At 55.7% G+C, this 19,269-nt stretch overlaps 6 protein-coding genes across 6 annotated transcripts; 3 read left to right on the top strand and 3 right to left on the bottom strand.

The window, feature by feature from the left end:
• Positions 1–1,752: 1,752 nt before the first annotated feature.
• B0T26DRAFT_740509 (PAP2 superfamily-domain-containing protein) lies at positions 1,753–3,250 on the top strand (the record flags this gene model as incomplete). Its single annotated transcript, XM_060443854.1, has 3 exons — positions 1,753–2,169; positions 2,304–2,865; positions 2,955–3,250. 3 exons carry the CDS (start codon positions 1,753–1,755, stop codon positions 3,248–3,250), a joined length of 1,275 nt encoding a protein of 424 aa, XP_060295670.1.
• Positions 3,251–4,237: 987 nt separating this feature from the next.
• B0T26DRAFT_871504 (uncharacterized protein) lies at positions 4,238–5,046 on the bottom strand. The gene is made up of 3 exons (XM_060447931.1): positions 4,944–5,046; positions 4,686–4,843; positions 4,238–4,626 (listed from the first exon to the last, which is right to left on the bottom strand). The coding sequence occupies exons 1-3, from the start codon at positions 4,977–4,979 to the stop codon at positions 4,386–4,388; spliced, it is 435 nt and encodes a 144-aa protein (XP_060295669.1). The 5' UTR covers positions 4,980–5,046; the 3' UTR covers positions 4,238–4,385.
• Positions 5,047–5,477: 431 nt separating this feature from the next.
• Positions 5,478–8,435, top strand: B0T26DRAFT_751020 (P-loop containing nucleoside triphosphate hydrolase protein; the record flags this gene model as incomplete). Its single annotated transcript, XM_060445314.1, has 2 exons — positions 5,478–7,250; positions 7,281–8,435. 2 exons carry the CDS (start codon positions 5,478–5,480, stop codon positions 8,433–8,435), a joined length of 2,928 nt encoding a protein of 975 aa, XP_060295668.1.
• A 2,340-nt stretch (positions 8,436–10,775) lies between these two features.
• On the top strand, positions 10,776–12,722 carry B0T26DRAFT_751019 (uncharacterized protein; the record flags this gene model as incomplete). The annotated part of the gene is made up of 1 exon (XM_060445313.1): positions 10,776–12,722. The coding sequence occupies one exon, from the start codon at positions 10,776–10,778 to the stop codon at positions 12,720–12,722; it is 1,947 nt and encodes a 648-aa protein (XP_060295667.1).
• Positions 12,723–13,397: 675 nt separating this feature from the next.
• B0T26DRAFT_675284 (heterokaryon incompatibility protein-domain-containing protein) lies at positions 13,398–15,814 on the bottom strand (the record flags this gene model as incomplete). Its single annotated transcript, XM_060439810.1, has 6 exons — positions 13,398–13,423; positions 13,503–13,546; positions 13,749–13,919; positions 13,992–15,004; positions 15,227–15,465; positions 15,520–15,814. The coding sequence occupies 6 exons, from the start codon at positions 15,812–15,814 to the stop codon at positions 13,398–13,400; spliced, it is 1,788 nt and encodes a 595-aa protein (XP_060295666.1).
• Positions 15,815–17,612: 1,798 nt separating this feature from the next.
• On the bottom strand, positions 17,613–18,959 carry B0T26DRAFT_707558 (uncharacterized protein). Its single transcript, XM_060441861.1, has 2 exons — positions 17,995–18,959; positions 17,613–17,933 (listed from the first exon to the last, which is right to left on the bottom strand). Exons 1-2 carry the CDS (start codon positions 18,538–18,540, stop codon positions 17,745–17,747), a joined length of 735 nt encoding a protein of 244 aa, XP_060295665.1. The 5' UTR covers positions 18,541–18,959; the 3' UTR covers positions 17,613–17,744.
• Positions 18,960–19,269: the final 310 nt, after the last annotated feature.

Here is a 19,269-nt window from a genome sequence, read left to right as displayed (position 1 = left end):
CCGGGAGAATCGGAAACTTTTTGCCTTGGCACGGTAATCGCTGCTGATTAAGTGCTGCCTATCGCCGTGGAGTTTGGCACTTGTTTCTGTTCCATTCTCGGCTCCTCATTCCTCCTCCTCGCACTTGGCTTATCTCGGCGGTACTCGTCTTGGCGACTACTTCTTTGGGCTCGGGTTTGCTTTGGCCTCAATCCTGTTTTTTTCTCTTTGTCTCACATCATTGATCCGCAAAAACAGGAATTCACGCCGGTTTCGTTTTTCGGTTTTGGCAAGTGATGGGTGGTCACAGAATTGGATGCAATGTTGTGGTGCTGGCCCCTGGGTTTATGACTTGGTGGTGGTGACTAGCTGGTGATGAACTACATGCACCTTCTGAGTGCGTTGGCTGCTTTGTGGCGGGTGCACCGGGTGATCCGGCCAACATGCAAATCAAAGGCGGGTGTCTGAGAAGGATCAGGTGTTTCGGGACAATGGGTTGATGGAAGATGCGATGCGGCGGCGGCGGAAGTCGGCGACCTGCCCGGTTCCCACAAAGAACGGGCCGCGTAATACCCGCGGGCCGTGACCCATGCCGACACTGCCGGACAGCTACCTGGTAATTACCTTGGGCACCACTGCACCAGAGGACGAGGTAGACTTTGCTGCAGACCAATCGGGGCCAAGCATTAGCTACCTAGGCGCTCCAACACAGACATGCAGCCCCCAACTCTCGATATTCGGAAATACTCAGGTCCCCGTCTCGCCCCCCAATCTCCGACAGGAACCATCCTCGGAAGAGACGGCGCTGCAAAGTTGTGCACCCCCTAAACAAATACGTGTATCCGTATCTGCCCCAACAATGCAATTATCTACGAAGACAATGTTCGCAGACAACAAGTCAAGACTAGGTGCTCAGGTCTCGAGTCTCCAAGTCCAGTTCCAGGAATTGGATTAAAGTTTACCTTTATGCCATGTCATGCTGCCTGGGTACTTTATCCGGGAGCCGGCGTCATCGTTGTACTCACCTAGCGTCGACTTATCTGTGGGGCCGAGGTCTCATGTTGGTGGCGCCGTCATTCGGCATTCGGACTCGGGGCAGGAGGACACGCAATTGGTCTTCGACTGTTGAACCGCAACACGGCTCTAGCAGGGCGGAGGATCGGCAGTTCAGACTTCCGCCCGAGGCACACGACCAGCTTGAAAATCTTCATTATATCCCCCCCCCCGCGGTCCACTACAAAGACTCCCGATCGTTCCGGCTTGCCCATGTCTTGGCCCGCGGAGTTTAAACGCTTGGCAGCCAGCATCGCCCTCCTTCGGACTCGATCGCAAACCCGCATGGCAAGGAGAAGGCGGCGGCAAGAGGCACGGCGGGTGGGCCTCAAACGACAACGGCCGCCTTGGAGAACCACCAAGTGGAGCCACACGTAATCCCCTAAACCTTGACCAGGGATGGCCTGAGTTGCTCTAACTCGGGACGCTGCTATTAGTAGAGACATCCTCGTCAGGCCAAGCAGGTTACTAGTAATGCAAAGTTGCTGGCTCCAGTTTGCGTGCCGTCAGTTCCTTTTGTCTGCGTCTGCAGTTCTTTCTATCTCTTTATTTTTTCCCACCGTGAATCAGACTTCGTTGCGGATCGACTTCAGATCGGACCTCCTGCTAGTGTAGCCTGCAAGCTAAGGTGCTTTTGCTCTCAGGGGTAACCGGCCGGCAAACGTGCCTGTCATCTCATAAAGTGCACAACCGTGCTTCATCTTCTTGCAAATACTTGCAATGGGTGTCGGCGCTTTCCTGGAGCCGCTGATAGTCGTCAGCTTGCTAACAGGTGGGACAATCCTCAACCGCAACAAATCGCCACCCTCGTCCTCGTCCTCGTCCTCGTCCTCCTCGCCTGTTTCCTCGAGGCCGAACTCATGGCGGGACTTCGACTACCCGGGAGCCCTCGAGGCCGGAGGTCCTAGCTATTCGCCAAAGACCAAGTCTAGGAGCAGCTCCGTCTCGTCGTCCTCGTTTGACATGGCGCGGGAAAAGTATGACCCTCGATATCGGCAACGAACGCTGCGCTTCTTCAACTGGGAGCGCGAGATAACAACACCCAACAACGAGATCTTCAAAGACCGCCTTCTCAGTCGACTTCTCAGAGCTCTACCGTTCCTGGTCGAAGTCTGGTACTGGGCTCTTGTATATTGGGTGAGTTCTCGGCCAACAGCTCCAGATATCCCAGTCCGGTTCCTACCATCCCCGTCCATGTTTCTACTGAAATGCATCTTGTGCGACATCATACGTGGTATTAAGATGGACCAACGCTGACCGTGCACACAAAGGTCTACCAACTCGGGCGCGCCTTCTCGGCTGTCACGCTCAAGGATTCGACCGTCGACACGGCGCGCAAGCACGCGCTGCAGGTCGTGGCTGTCGAGGAGTACCTGCAGATCTTCATCGAGGCCGACATCCAGAAATGGTTCCGCGGCCACCCCGTGCTGATGCAGTGGACCAACCGGACGTACTCGTTCATCCACATCCCGGGGACCATCCTGTTCCTCATCGTGCTCTACTACATCACGACGGCGCGACCAAAACGCACCCTGCTCAAGCCGTACGAGGACGACGTGGACGGCAGGCTGTCGCCGCGCCAGTGGAGGCAGCCGGTCACGCGCATGGGCCCCGACGTCTACCAGAAGCGGAGGCGCACCATGGTCATGTGCAACCTGCTCGCCTTTGTCGTCTTCTCCTTCTGGCCCTGCATGCCCCCGCGCCTGCTTAGCGATCTGACGTACAACGGCCTCGACGCCGCCCCGGCCAAGAGCTACGGCTTCGTCGACACGGTGCACGGCGTCGACGGCGACAGCAGCGTCTGGACCACGAACCGGTTCTGCAACCAATATGGCGAGTCTCAGCCCCCTCCCCTATCAACACTAACCGCTTCAACCGCCAAGTCAACGACACGAAGCTAACCATGTGCCCAAACACCACAGCCGCCATGCCGTCGCTGCACTTTGGCTACTCGTTCCTCATCGGACTGACCATCGCGACGGCACCCATGGCGAAGCGGGGGCGGATGGCGTGGAGGCGGCTGGCGCTGGTCAGCGTGGGCATGGTGTATCCGGGGATCATCCTGGCGGCCATCGTGGCGACGGCGAACCACTTCATCCTGGACGCCGTGGCCGGCGCGTGCGCGTGCCTCCTCGCCTGGAAGTTCAACGGCTTGCTGCTCAACCTGCTCCCGCTCGAAGACTATTTCCTGAGCGTGCTGAGAATCCACAAGCCGTGAGGGGCTAGACTAGGTCACTAGGTGTGGCATCGCCTTCTGTCAGTTCGTTTGTGAGGGGGTGGTTAGATGGTGGCTCACGCATGTATCATAATGCACTGTGAAGGATGTGGGCGGGCACACGGTAGATGAAAGGATTTTGGGGTTATAAATAGGGCAACAATGGGGGGTCAAGGGCGAAATTCTCGAGGTCAATGGGAATTTCAATGCCAGCCAGGCTTGGACTGTGTTATTGGAGTTGGCCACGGAGCGTTTACAATCCAATCCCTGAATATTTGGTAGCGGGGGGCTTTCCAAGACTCGAAAGGCCTCGATAACTTCCGGTTCTCTCTAAAGACTTTTCGCCGAGGGAGGTAAAATCCATTAGAAGCCCATTTTAGAAGCCCATTTTAGAATCCTAGAGGCCTATTTATTCTCTGAAAACACCTTCCTACCTCAATAGTCACCCCCGACACCGTTTTTTTAGCCAAATCCGTATTAGGGTTGAAATATGAGCAGGGGCTGAGGTGCACCGGGCATCACCTTGAGCCCAGCTGAATCCCAGGGATGTCCCGGCTATACTTGCCGTATCCAAACTCACATGCGGCTACAGGTTCCATGGGATGTTGTAAGCTTTTTTGACAAAGCACCCTGAGCTACACAACGAATACAGTTGTAGTTGTAGTTCATTGACAATTTTTTCATAGTCCAGTTCACTTTTGTATCCACCTCCTAAACGTTGATTGAATTGGCTAGGCCCGCTGCCAGAACATTTTAGATTTCAGGTGAGAGACGAAAATTTTTTTATCTGGCAACAGTCGCGATGCCTTTCAGCCTAAAGCTTTTCGGTCGCCCCTTTTCGACGAGTAAATCTAGATTGTCATGTTACTGGGTTAGCCATTGCCTAGTTTGCATCCCTGTGACTAAGAACAAGCGCGAGGCTTGGGATAAGGCTAATAAGTATTATGGTGATCTCAGTGAGAATGTTTGGGGCAAGTGGCACTTAACACCTATCAGTAATGCCTTCCTAAGGCAGCCGTGCATTTTAGATATCAAGAAGAGATGTTTTTTCTGCTTATTCCCTCCCAACCTCATCCTCATCTCTCCCTTATAACATCCTTCTGAATCCAAACACATCAAATGTATCACATGACACCCCTCAAATCGTCCTGACCGACAAGACATTGCCCCTAACCTTATCAAAGGGCAACTCAAGGGTTACATGGCCATTGCTCGGCTCGCTCACATAGTCGACATAGCCGCCCGCCTGCCGGAAGCCGTTCTTTGCGATGACTAGCGCGCCCTTCTTCAGCCACGGCTCAAGCAGCTTAATTAGGTCCAGGTACAGAATAAATACCCCGTCCAACAAGCCCGTGTCGATCTCCTCCTCTCCTTCCAAACTGGTTAAGTAAGCCTGGAGGATGTCTGGCGTGCATCACCGAGACGAATCTCGGCCCACGCTGCCAGGCCCGCAGCATCGAGATTCGCCCTCGTGCGCGCGGCATTGGCCTCCACCAGCTCGGTGCCAATCACCTTTCCATTGCCATCACTATCCGCTCGGAGCCCGGACTGGCGCCAAGACCGAGCCCGACAAGAGGCTCGTATCCTGGGATGGCTCTGCAGCAGTCAGTCACGTGACCCAGTGTCGACCAGCACGACCGCGTCTTTTTTGTTTCCTTGCATGTGGTCACCTGCGCCGAGTCGGCTAGGTACCTACCTGCAGGCAGGCAGCCCGCATGGCATAAGTTGCCATTAATGCGCTCTTTACGCTCAAGTGTGCGCCCAGCCTACAATCAGTGGCTTGCACCGTTGTGAAGCTGGGCGAGGATGGGAAGGAGCAAATGTGGCGGCGGCTGAAGCTCGGGAAAGAGTGGACAAACCCAAGGCCACCGCGCTTCAGCCCAATGGCCGCCACAAACTCAACAAATTCTTGCAGCAGGAGGCAGCACCGCAGCAGCACCACAGCAGTACCTTCCGCTCGACCACCTTCTACGCAACACAACACGGCGACGAGACGGTAGAGAGGGCGTAAAGCGCAAAAACGGAAAGCGTGCACAATGCGCCTTCTATAGCAGCTACATTTTATTGAAATTCCAAGGCCGGCTCCGAATGCTTTCAATGAATCCACCTTTCGGGTTTCCAAGGCTATTGTGCGGCACCCATGCGGGCAGAGAGCCAATCCCCCCCTCAAAGGCAGTACCGAAGTAGAATCCCTACTCTACAGCCCGCAACACCTGGCAGCCCACCCATCATGAATTATCATGAGCCAATATACTCGGGCAATGTGCCCAAGCCCTTTTTCGTTGTCCCACCAAGGACCTCGCAGGCCGTTGTTATTATCGACCCAGACCAGCAGCAGGCCGGGCGAAGACAGGAGCTACGACAGAATGCACACCATGGTCCAGGTTCAAGCGCTGCACCCGTGGCGGATTTGGGCGGCAGAGACGGGTTGCTGAGCCAGGGGCAGGATCACATGCAAGCTCAGGCCAGGCTCGCCCCCGGTAGGGCCGAAACCGTCCTCGTCCATACGGCCCTTGGCCAGATGCGGCTCGGCCGCGGCGCTACCGGCAGCAGCAGCAGCAGCAGCAACAGTGGCAGCAAGAGAAACAGCTTGTCGCTGCCAGAGACCACCGACCACAGCGACAGCGACCGGCTCAGCCATGGTTTCGACGTCTATGCCACTCCCTTCGTGCCCGAGGCGCTCCGAATTGTCAACTCGCTGCCCAGCAAGAGTCTCTGGAGAACACCGCCGGCCAAGTTCGTCCACTTCAGCCAATATGCTGCCAACGCCCTCCGTCTCGTCCATCTCTTGCCTGCCATTACTGATCCAGATATCGCCCACTTGCTCTCGCTCGAGACACTCGAACAGGAGCCGCCTCGTCTCACGCAGCACCACTACGAGCGCTTTTTTGCCTTCCACCTTGGACGAGAGATTCTCAGCCAGCACAAAGAGAACGCTACCTACGCCTTGTTTGGTCACGCCGCCAAGGTCGATTTTGCGACTAGCACCACTGCACACGTGACCTTGTCAGTGCCCGGCCTGCGCGAGAACAGCCCGTATGTCGAGGAGGACGACGAGGTATATCTGCGCCAGCTCCGCCTCGATCTTCGGGGCTACCTGCCGCCGGGCTTTTGTCCTTGGACCGAGGTCATTTACCATGCCCGCGTGCTTGCTGTGATGCGGGCCAGGGAAGAGTTGGTCCTCGCCGTCCTAGGCCTTACTCCGGTGTCGAGTGAAGTCAGGCAGCCTCTCCTGCACTTCAACGTCGAGTTCCCCGTGCCGCAGTTTCGCTATTCTCCCATGCTCCATGCTCTCTCCCAGGTGCAAGCCTCGCTACTTAAGGCGAGCCGGACGACAGGCGAGTACCAAAATTGGCCTGCGGTCACGATTCCTCGCTCCGATACCAACCAATACTGGATGCAGAGCATGCTGTTCCCTACCGAAGCTGACTGCGAAGTTCAAGCCAACGCGCAGTGGGGCATCCAGGTAAAGGACCGTTACACGCCGCTTCTCAACGCCGAGCAGCGCGTCGCCGTCGAGAACGTGTGCCTCCAGAATTACGGCGTCGTGCCGTACCTCATCTCAGGCCCACCGGGCACTGGCAAGACGACTACCATGATCGAGATCGCGCTGCAGCTCGTCAACTGCGTCGCCAACCTCTCGCACATCCTCGTCTGCGCGCCTTCGGAACAGGCTACAGACGCCCTGGCCGAGCGCCTACGCTGCTACTTTACAAACAGCGAAATGCTACGCCTCAACCGACCTACGCGCACATTTGCCGAAGTATCGGATACGCTCCTGCCTTATTGCTGCGTAACTCCAGAGAATGGCTACGACGTGTTTACTCTGCCACCCTTTGAGCGCCTCATGCGCTACAAGGTGGTGGTGACGAGCTGCCGCGACGCATCCATGCTGCTTCACGCCCGCATGACCAACTTGGACCTATATACCGTGGAGGAGGGTCTGCACAGCCTCGCCCGTACCATGCATCCCGCCGTTGATGCCCCCGCCGTCGTGCCCCAGGTACACTGGGGCGCCCTGCTGATCGACTAGGCCGCCCAGGCCACCGAGCCCGAGACCTTGGTCCCGATTAGCGTCGTAGCGCCCCCGAATGACGCTCCGGATCTTGTCTTCACGCCCTTGCTCGTCATGGCCGGCGACGAGCACCAACTGAACCCGCGCACCTCGCTGCAGCAAAGCTCACCGCTGCAGCACTCCCTATTCGCCCGCCTGTTCTCGCGGCCCGTCTACGCCAACCACCCCCTGGCACGGCGATTCGTTTATCCCCTCGAACCCGCTCCGCCTGTACGACTCCCGATGCTGCGGCCCGCCTTCGCTAACCTCGTGCGCAATTACCGCTCGCACCCGGCCATTTTGGCTATTCCCTCCCAACTCTTCTATGCCGACACTCTTATCCCCGAAGCCAAAATGGAAGACACAGACCGGCTAGTGAAGTGGTCTGGCTGGCCGCGCCAGCACTCTCGGCAGCAACTAGGGCCAGCAGCAGAATCCACTATTGGGGGTTTCCTCACCGTGAACAGCCTCTCCGTGGCCAAACAAGACAAGGCTCTTTCCGCATGGCCCGTGTTGCTGCATGACAACCTGTCTCCCGACGAACTCGAGCGCGACGGTGGCGGCTGGTACAACCTCGGCGAAGCTCAGCTGGCCGTGAACTATGCCCAACGCCTCGTTGCTTCGGGTCTGGTCAGGCCAGAGGAAGTGTGCATCATGAGTCCATTCAAGGCTCAAGTGCGCCGGCTGCGCAAATTGATGAAAGAGATCCCCTTGACCAAGAACGGGCAAAGCACGTGGGGCGTCAACATCGGACCGACAGAGGCGTTCCAGGGCCTCGAGTTTGGCGTCGTAATCCTGTGTACGACGCGCTCACGGAGGCGCTTTGTTGCCAAGGATAAAACGTTGGGATGGGGCATCATCGGCATGCCAAACAAGCTCAATGTTGCGCTCACTAGGGCCAAGTTTGGTCTTATTGCGATAGGTGACCGCAAGTTGCTGGCGGCCGAGGATCCAGAGGTTTGGGACCCGTTTGTAGGGTTTTGCGAGAGGAATGGGTTGCTTCAGGGGCTGAATGGCAGATGCCAGGCTAGCGTCGGAAATGGCACCGTGACAAGGATCGAGCAAGTGTTGCTTGCTTCTGACGGGAAGGCGGCGGATTGGTCGTCCATGTTGGCGGGGACGGTGCTCCACTGATAGTTTTGACTACGTTTCCCACCTGGAATAGCCCCTCGCTGTTGGATGAGGTCCAGAATCTGGTTTTGGGGATTCCATTGTACGCTACGAGCAGATCTAATGTACAGTACTAGAAGCAGCCCGACTTCATCCCAGGTGTTAAATCAGCTCAAACGAAGAAGAGTAGGGATATCTAAACTAGCTCCACAAGAGCGGGGGGGACCTCCATCGCGAATTATCAAACAGACTCCATCCCATACCCAAAGGCGCCACAGCTACAAATCGAAACCAGCGCTTAGGCTTTATACAATCCTCGTACGACACGGGCGTTCCACTCACACCATCTCAATGACCAACGATGTGGCTTTTAAATCTCATACAACCAGGTTCGTTACGCAGCTGTCGACAGCAGTCCCGAAGTTCCCTTCCCACGTACGTAGTCTCATAATATGGGTTGGATGTGTGTGGGATCGAAACATTACCAAATTTCTCTGTAAAGCCCCGTGGGCCGGGCGGGTTATTAGCGCGCTGCTGTCCGAAACGGGTGCGGTGTTTGCGCAGGAGAGAAGCGAAAAGTCGCCCGGAGAAAGTTGGTCTAAAGGATGACGATATCTCTACGGACGGAGACGTGTTTTATTTCCTTCACTGGCTTGAGAGGAAGGTAACAACAAGTCTACTTCCCCGGTTTAGTACAGTGGTAAGGCGCGTCGCCATTACATTTGTACTCAAATTGGACTACTCATACAACGGCCGACCCGAATTGCGGTCGACCAGGCCCGCTCTTGTGAACCCGTTATGTTGCATTAGTAACCCCATGATGGCGCTTTGGGTGTCACGCTGATTCATGCGATTCCGTACGAGAGTACTTGCTGCTGTAGCTAACAGACTTCTCTTCCAGCCCTGTCTTGAGGGCGACGAATGAGAGCCAGGTCCTGGGTAGGATATAGAAGTCAATTTTCCGTCTATTGCGGGTGGAAGAACAGCGCGGTTTCTCGCGGCTCGCAAGATTGCAGGGGTTGGAAACTTCGGAGAAGAGAGAAGAGGGTGCGTTCGCTCTTTGGATTTCTTCTCCTTCTTTTGGTTGTGCACGCCCTGGCTTCATGGCGAGCTCTGCCTCTTAACTCAGACTCCGACGTCACCTAAAGAGCCACCATGGAGACTTGTGGAGATGCAGTGAAGGGCATTTAAGGACATGGCTGGAGGGGGAAAGAGAGAATGCAAATCGACGAGTGACCACGATGCTATGGGATCGGGGACCACAGCGACCGAGCTCCCGGGATTGGGTAGCGCGTCGGCCGGGGAGAGCTCGTCGCTCATGTTCTCGGGCTCAAGTGGCGGCTCATGTTCTCGGGCTCGAGTGGCGAGACAGACGACCAGAGCTTCATCCCTCACGCCCTTTGGGGATTCCAGCACTTTAGCCCTTGGAGCACGTGTTCTCGGTGCGCGCCGCCGGGTTCGTTATTTCTGCGTGTTAGGTGAGCTGTCGAGGTTAATATCTATATGTATACAGGCAAGATTGCGACGTCTCTACTTTTTCCAATCGAAACCCCTAAGCTCGCATCGACGACATTTTTCAGGCCATTCACGACCCTGGGGCTCACATTGGGGGCGATGGGGCATTGTAGGCAAGTGCACTGGGGTTATTTAGGGCCCTGTGATTGGCTACGCATAATTTTGCTTGTCCCTGCGGCAAAAATCATGTTCCAGCTGATCCAGCTGGAGAGGGAAAAGGATGGTTGTGAGATAGGAAGGTGCCACCCCTCCCCCCCTCCCCCCCTAACCCACAGGTGCTACTGCGCTGTACAGACAAGCGACCCACACAGTTGAAGCGGTTTGTAACACAGTAGTGCCTGTGGCTTTGCGCCTAAGTGGTTCGGCAGTTTCCTTGCATAATATTGGTCTCGAGAGCGGCAAATGGGCATTCACCATATGGCGCAGTGCAGCTGACAGCTGAGCGGACGGGCTCGAAGGGCCAATGCAATATTGCCAGAGGCGTCTGATCCGACGCCACAAATATCTTCGTGATATGTCAGCTGCAAGTCGAGAGCAAATCAGGACAAGTGAGGAGCAATGAGGCCCAAGCCGAAGGACCTGGACTGCGGCCGAATTTGCAGTGCAGCTGGCATTGCATTGAAAAAGTACCCTCGGGCCAGGAAGAGAGAAAAAGAGAAACAACTCGGTTCTCTCGTTCTGAACGAAACTTGCAGAATAGCGTTAAGCCTGTCCCCGTCACTCGCCGCCCAACAGCTCCACCGCCACGAGCCTACCTGGTTGGGTTAGGAGTTCTAGAAACCTCGAAACACGGAAGCCCATCATCCAGCGACCCGAAGTGCTTGTAGGGAGAACTTAGCTGTGTGCGAGATGCGAGCTCAAGAGACGTTATTGCTCCGCGCCATCGGGAGTTGGGGCGTGTGGTGTCACCTCATTCTCTGCATCGCCACCTCAATCTTGATGCTATCCAAACTGGATGGGTACGACGCAGCCGACGACTCCCGGGTCCCGTTTTTGAGATGGAGGAACGGTCTGCGTGTCAGTGACGTTGCAACACTGATTTCCGTCGCCAACACCCTCATTCGAATCTGCTCGACGAGCGTCGTCGCCATTAGTTCTGCCCGAGTCATTTTCATGCTCCTGGAGAAGGCGAGCCTAAGCCTAGGCGAGGTCCAGAGCATTGCGAGCTGGAAAGCCATCATCCGACTTCCCTTTCGGCGCCGCCGATACGAGGTCGCAGGCGAGGACAAGACGAACCAATCAAGCCTAAATCGATCGGGGCTTTTGTCGACAGATTCTCAGGTAGCCGGGAACTACAATCACCGACGCTGGGTGTGGTCGCTGGCCTTGATTCTTCTCCTGATGACCCCGCAGCAGTTTTCAGCCCCGATTCTCTCCGGATCTGTGGACTGGAATGTCTTCAGCACGTGGGGACAGCCTGTCAAGACGTTCTCCGGCTCCCAGGGCGAAATCGAGCTGGACTGGGCCTCGTATGCCGACGACGGGCGGCTCCGAGAGTGGCACGCCAGACGGGCCTCGGGTTATGCCGGCATCACTTGGGGGAGCAGCAATGGGGCCGACGCCCCGCCCGGCCCTGAAGTATGCCGCCATATTATAGACAACAGAGGGCTTCCGGAGCAGTCAAAACTGTTGGGCGCGACGCTGCCGCATATCAAGGTGCACTCCATCAACTGGGACCCCCCGAACGTGACGAGGAGCTCCCTTCCCTTGGGACCAAACATCAGCTCCTTCGGCGACGATGTTCTGCGGTACTACCAGACCGGAAACGCGGTGCTCTACGACCCCCAGAACAGCTGGGCCATCCCGACGGCTGAACGCGTTTGCGTAGCTCGGCCTCAGGGGATCGCGGCGGTGGATGCAGCGCAAGCTAAATCCCAAGCGGCTAGTTACGGTCAAGGACTGGGCAGCGCCATAGTCCGGGCTCTTGCTGCAGATTCGGGGTCGGCCCAGGCGAACAGTGGACGGCCAGCCGCTCAAGATGGCACGAGTCTCACCACCGGTAGTACCCAACAGTGCTCGGAACAGCTCCCTGCGCCCAAGGAGCCGCTCCGTTTTGTCGGCGAGGCCATGATCGCTGTTTTGATCTCCAGGCAGAACATTACGGAGTGCCAGACCATCCGAAACAACTCGTTTGGCGACACATCCCGGGTGCGCAAGTTTGCCAACGTCACGCTAGGCGTGCAGGAAAGCTGCTACGCCCTGGGGACGGTCAACTTCACCGCCGGCGTCGTCACGCTGCCGGAGACGAGATACATTAGTAGCCAGGTTGTCGAGGGCAACTGCACAGACGCCATACTAGACGAGGGGACATGGGTACGGGAGGCACTGCTTATGATGCCCGACGTCATGACCATGGTGTCCCTCATGAACGCCACGAGCATGCCGACATGGGACGCCCTCGACGAATATGTCGGCACCCTGCTCCAGCAGTCCTTCACCGCGAGCTGGGACGCCCTGTACTCGGCCTCGAACCTGACCGTCTTCCTCGACGCGCAGCCGTACCAGCCAAGGATCCGCGCGTCCGTCTCCAGGTTGCGCGTTGCGGTTTGGCTGGCCCTGAACCTCCTCCTGACCGTATCTACCTTGTTCTTACTCTTCGCCGAGTCGTTCTGCGAGCGGGGCACGGCGTACGACGCGACAGCGGCATTCTTAATGACCGACGTGGACGCTTCACTGTTGGGGAACGAGAGGGACAACCTGTCCATGGTAACGGGGGTCGACTCCAATGTACGGGTCAAACTGTTGCGCAACTCGAGCGGGCGATTCCGCTTGTCTCCCCATGAATGGAAAAGGTAATTAAGTCCAGTCCGTTTACACGTCTTTGGTTATAGTATGGAGACTGTTTTGGTGAAAAGATAATGAGGCAAGGGACAAGCAAGCTACGGATAGAGGTATTCACACAGTGAAATTCAGCAGTGATTCCGACCAAATTGAGGATGATACCTTAGTAGCAAGGGAGTAGTGATATCTTAGTAGTGTCACGGCTAATAGGATTATAAAGGACCATGCCAATAAGATACCGTATTTATTTGGTGTAAAACTAATCTAAAGAAGAAAAGAAAGAAAGAAGGATCGCAGGAGCTGCGATCGGTGGTTTGTGGGCGGAGTTTGCACGTGACCCACACGCTAACCTAATTGGGCTTTTTCCATGAAAGGGTTTGCGGGCGAAGTTTACACGTGACCCACAACTAAGCCTAATTGGGTTTCTTGGAAGATGACGTAACACGGCCAGCGACAATGAACTCACAATGCGCTGTGCCGTGACAAGTAGCAAAGGAGTAGTGATAAGCGGATAAGGGGCCGAGCAACTAGGAGTTTATTTACCCCCCCGACTGAGAGAAAGGACTAGGGATAAACTCCGAGATCCGCTGCGTATTGAATGCCACCGCAACCCTTGACTATCGTAGTTCTCACGAAGATAACAATAGGTTTTCTATGTAGGTCATCAGCGTGGGTGTCATGTAATGTTATTTATGCCGGAAACTGCAGCGGGGTACCTTGAGGGAAGAAAATGATATGTGTGGCGAACAAAAGGCATTGACACAGCGGGTGGGTGATGAGCTGAAGCAAGCATACACTCGTTATCAAAATCCAGCTCCAACGAGTAGAGCTGTGCTAATCTACAATAGCAACAGCAATAGTGCGCGAATTTAGACATAGCTAAGAGAAATCTTTAGCTGAAACAAGAAGAGAGAGCAACAGCAGTTTGTTCATCGGGCAATCCGCCACGCCAGCCCTCCAGCATTGAAATTCCAGACGAGGATGTGATAATACTCTAATGATTGAGCGGATTGTGCTGAACAGCAGGTTGGCTGGACTCACTTAATCATCGTGTACTCCGGAAGCGGCCCCACGTCCGCCGCCTCGCCGTTCATACATCCGTCAACGTAGCACTCACTGATAACCCGAAACGCGGTCCCCGTGCCCGGCCGCAGCACAAACGGCGTCGCCCCTTGATGCAGGAGGTATATAGTGTCACCGGGCAGGACATCTCTGGCGCCAAGGCTAAGCCGCCCCGAAGTGGTCAAGAAGAGGCCGTTGCCCAAAGACATCTTATGTACCTACCCGACCCACAGCCGCAACAAGTCAAACACCTTGGCCTCATCATCGCTCTTTGCGGCACCACGCTCCCAATACGGCAACATATGGCCCGCGAGTTCCGATAACGATCTGCTCGCTTTGCCAACCGTTGCTTCGACTTGCTTCTCGCCCGCTAATTCGGCTCTGGCACACAGCTTCACCCACCAGGGCCTCACTGTGACCATCTCCCAATCAGGCCCCCCAAGTGGCTTATCCTGAAGCATGTTGGCGGAGAGGGTTCTGAGTACGGCAAGCCGATAGTCCTTCGTGAAGGGGCGGCAGTCCAGCCACTCAGTCACAAAGGTCCAGACACCGGGTCCGTCAGCGAAGTCGATCACGCCCTCGACAGTGTCGATTTGAATGCCTGACACGCCGAGTCTAGTACCCGAGATTGACGGCGGGGCGGTGCCGCGCATGCCCTTGGAGGCGTTGAAAGCCCGCGGGACAGTAAGCCGCGTGGGAGGGTCGACGTCGCCCTCCCGTAGAGTCGACCCGCCCGCTGCAGCATCAATCTGGAGCCACGGAGCATCGCCCGGTGGCAGAGTCTTGAGGCCCCGGGTCCTGTGGTTGTCAAGACGAGGGTAACTTGTCCAGTCGACGACCCACGAGGGAAGATTAGGGTACTTGTTCTTTTCACGGCTGAACCGAAGCGGTGCAAGAGGCTCGAAACCGCTTCCCCCGCTGGAGGTCAGGACATGATCTGCCGAGACCTGAATGAACACGTCCCTCGTATCCTGTCCATAGTCAATCTCCATTGGGAGCTGCATGCCCAGAAACGCCATGAAGGATATGATGGCGAACACCTTATCGAGCGGCACCGTCGCCTCCGAGTCGCGGAACTCTACGCACTCGTCAAAAAGAGTGCGCTTGCGCCTCTCAGCGAGAGCTTTGGTCTGCATTGACATGATGAGCCACACGAAATCCCTCCAGCTAGGCGCCATCTGTGCGACGATCACGTCGCGTAGCAGAGCATGCGAGTAGAAAAGGTGGGCATAGACCTAGCGGACTCGCAAAAATAACCCCAAATTATGATTGCTACAGTCGTCCCTGTCTCTGCTGAGCTCCTTGACGTGTGCAAATCCCTCGCGGGCTACCGCCGCCGTCCCGAAACAGAGTGTGACGTTCGGCGAGGTTGCGAACTCCTGGAGCGTCTACAGCTGCGTTGCCCACGGAGATTCGCCGAGGTACCGAGCGATGTAGTACATGCGGTTTGCGTAGACTTTCCTGAATTCCTCCGACGTGGCAGGGATGCCGTATCGGGCGAGAGCTTTGCTGTCGTCCACACCCCAGAATGGCGGAAGTGCGTACTTGGCGAGATTTACCTTTTTCCCCGCGTCTTTGAGTAGGTAGAAGAAGCAGGCGAGATTGAATGCGTAGTCGAGATCCTCTGGGTTCTTGGTGAAGTCGGCTGCATATTCCTCGAGCGCCTTTGCATCGTCTCCGCGGCCGAGAAGGCGGACTGGTTGATGTCGGTCCGTGTAGCAGTTCCATAGCTAGACAAGGACTTGGTCACAGAGCGAGTATATCGTTGCCATCATCTGCACCTGCGCAGACCGCTCGGCGATGGCGGCGGGATCATGGTGTTGATTAATGCAGATGGCATCGATCCAGATGACCATTGGCGAGCTCCCTTCAGGCTGACGCAATCGCTGCAGGATGGTGTGCAGGTTCCTTTGTACTCGGAATTCGTTGTCGTTGATGGTGATGTCAACCTCAACCTTGTCCGTCCCCCAGCTATAAGAAAGAGAATTGTAGTGCGGTCGGTCCGCTAGGCGCGCGCAAGAGAGACGGCGAGTCCACGCATTCATCGTGACAAGTGGGCAGCTGAGGCAGCCAAGTCTGGGCCGTGTTTGTGCCAAGCAAGGTAGGCGGACTGGTTGCGGTGAGCGGCTGGCGTTTCTGGTCGAGGAAGGAAGGAACAGACCAGCCGAGAATATTCCGACGACGCCTCCAGCTCATTTCTTCAAGCCACAACGCCCGATGGCGGGTAATTCGCCAGCGCGCATCCCATTCAATTGCAAGGTCGTTATGTCTTTCCTTCGCTTTGGTTTCTTTCTTTGCATGCCCCGAGGAGAGTGTGTTAGCTTTTTCCAGCTCTCTAGATGCAATTGTAGCTTCTGATCACTCATTCCTAAAATTACATATGTGACAATCGCTAGCTTTGGGGGTCAAATATTCTAGTTTATAATTTTATTATAATTCTAGATGATAAAATTATATTAGAATTAAGATAACATTATTTTTATTTTATTTCTGCTATTCATTGCCTATGGCCTTCGGTCATTTTGGATGATGAACCACAAGGAAATCGGGCGATTGGATTGACAGAATGGACGTAGTTGATAAAATAGGCCGCCAGATGCTCGCGAATGCTGCTGTGTTGAACATGGGCCGGCTTCAACTGAGGCGTGGACTGGAAAGCGTCCCCGGCTGGAGCCAAGGCATCCAAATCTACAATGAACTGAGCTGCACTGTGGCATACGCTGGCACAGCCAGCCCATTCATTCCAGAACCGGTACAGACAGTTATTAGGTAACAACTTGTGAAATCAAGGACAAAAAATGGGACCGTCATTCTGACTGGCCGCGCCGGTGCTCCAACCCAATGTCTTGCCCGCGTAGAGCCTCAAAAGTGAGTTGTGGAAGCAGAGGTTCAGGTTCCTCACCGGCTGATCTCAGGTCACCAGGCCGAGACCCCCGGGCGCGTAAAAGCAGGGTCAACATCGTTGCGCCTTATGGCTTCCACAATCTATCCACCGCATATTTTTGTTCCAGTTGGCTTTGCACTTCTTTGCGCTCTCCCCTTGGCATTAGCACAGGCAGGCCACTTTTAAATGGTTTTTGAGAAAGGCGGGGCAGATTGCACAGCATCTGAAATTGTAGAGGGGCATGCACGCCAAGCGCCTTCTCGATTGCCTGATCAGACCCGGGCTTGATCAACTCAATGCAGTGGGGCACACCTACAGCAACCCACCACTCCAAGGCGGATAGACATTCTCAAAGTCGTAATATTTTCCGCACTTCACCTAAGCAACACCATACCCGAGCGGTGCAGCACCGCACACACCCAAGGCAGGAAGAGTCCTAAAACAGACATTCCCAACCACCCCAGCACTACTAGCCTGCCTTGATCTCAAGGCGCCAAGCGCCGCGCCCAAGGCCAGTGGGACCGCAAGGCAGACATCCACAAGAACATGTAAGGACGCCGCGAAATGAAGATCTCCCTCTCTGGGGCTATATCAACATATGTCCAAGGTATGAAAAGGACTCTATGCTGTCCACGATAGTCGACGATGGCAAGGCTCGCTGTCTCGTGATGAAAACGGAAGATGGGTGGTTATATGGCCTTAGGGTAACACATTATCTTCTCCCGCGGTGATTTGTCGCATGACTACGCCACTGCGGATGGTCCCGCCGACCTAAAGCGAAGAGATTTGAGCGCCGCTACTCTAATACTGATGATACCATGAGCATGTCGAGGTGTTATATGGTCATATTGATCCAACGCTGCCTCGCGGCGGTCTCCGCACGTACAGGGTGGAGGGCTGTCTTATTAAAACGACTTCAGTGCCACTCACAGTATCAGAGGCTGTCTTGCTACCCAGGGCATCGAAGAAGGGAGACTTTATTGTGCAACATTATTCCACTACAACAGATCACTATGATATAGGCCAACTACACAAAATAACGGCAAGGAGAATCTGTCCCCAACTGCCAACCGGCGTGACAGAAAGGCCAATCAAACTGCGGGAGTAAACTGCGGTGTGGCTTCTCCGAGCCTCCGGTTTACGCCCTCGCTATAGGCGGTGAATCTCTCGTCCATGGTCTGAGTGCTTAGATTTTTCGACTGCTGGTGGGTCAAAATGGCGATAACCCCGCCAAGGAGCTCGAGGGCGAGCTGGACGAGCGCGAATGCCCAAGACGCATACTATATAAGCAGATAAAAGATTAGCCCAGACCTCGGCAAGCAGAAGGAAGGGGAAGCTCGCCTGCGAGTTGCAGTTAGACTCTGCCTGGATCATCGTGACGCCAGCGGCCTGGTCGGTGCAGGTATAGCTCCACAAATCGGCGTTCTGGCCCGACGCGTTACCAAAGTCGAAGCTCGTCTTGCTGATGACGGCCGAGAGGCCGTAGCTGACCGCCTTGGCTGAGGCGACGACATGGTGGGCTGCGCTGCCGATCCGGACGGCCCACGGCGCGAACTTGCTGCTCGGCTGCAGGTATGCGACAATCATGCAACCGTCGAAGACGAGGGCCGCAATGGCGACACTGAAGAGCAGGATCGTGGGGACCACATCGGGGACGACCGGCCAGGCTCCAGGCGTGTTTTTAGTGTTTTGGTACGTCCAGTACACCCGGCCCTGGAAGACGGCGATGACGATCGAGAGAAGTGCCGACAGCATGCTCTGGATTATACGCAGCACCTTGATGCGCTTATCGCGGCGAGCGTACTTGACCTCGTCGAATCCCTCGTGGGCGTCGGGGGCAGGCTCGACCGCGGCATAGCCCGCGCTCATGGTTTTGCTCTCGCTCATGATCCAAGGTGGTAGCTAGGGGTAAGTTGAGAGGGGGGAAGGTGCGGTCGAAGAGTCAGTACAGTCGGTCCGATGGAGAGAAAGGCGAGTTGCATGGCAAGAGCGAGTTGCATGGCAAGAGCGAGCGAGTTGCATGGCAAGAGCGAGCGAGACGCAGGCTCCGGCCTCTCTCTTATCCAAGTTTGCCCAGCCTACCCTACTTCTACTAGGCAGGCCGCACAGTAACCTCCGCCGCTTGGGTAGCAAATGCCGCCGATTTGATGTTTGGCTGTGCAATTGGCGCACCGTGCATGGTGATAAAGCGGCTGGGCGTCTGCTGGCCGGCGCCACATTGGGTGACGGGCAAGCTGAATCTGCAAGCCGAAGCTTGTTTGCACCACTCATGGGGCGACACCAAGCCGGCGTAAGCAACGACGAGCCATCACCATACTACCAAGGGTTAGCGTCTCATGCAGCCAAATGTTTTCGCCGTTGGCATCGACGCTCAAAATGTCACGTGACTAGGCCCAACTGGGCTACATGTTTTCCAAGCGAGGATCTACGCCTACACAGGCCTAGTGCTTACCGGTCAAAGGGCAGGGTCTTTCCTACGCGAAAAAAGGCCTTGCGCACTGCTTTCTTCCTTCCACATCTTCAATGGAATACTATAGTACACCTATTTGACTGGTTTTGTGCAACACCAAAGTCGGAGAAGGGCCGACGCCCCGCACCGATTTCAACTGCAAAGCC

Source organism: Lasiosphaeria miniovina (assembly GCF_030549165.1).
Source record: "Lasiosphaeria miniovina strain SMH2392-1A chromosome Unknown B0T26scaffold_4, whole genome shotgun sequence".
NCBI classification, from domain to species: Eukaryota; Fungi; Ascomycota; class Sordariomycetes; order Sordariales; family Lasiosphaeriaceae; genus Lasiosphaeria; species Lasiosphaeria miniovina.
The sequence above is the reverse complement of the archived record's forward strand: the minus strand, read 5'-3'. Positions and strand labels throughout refer to the sequence as shown.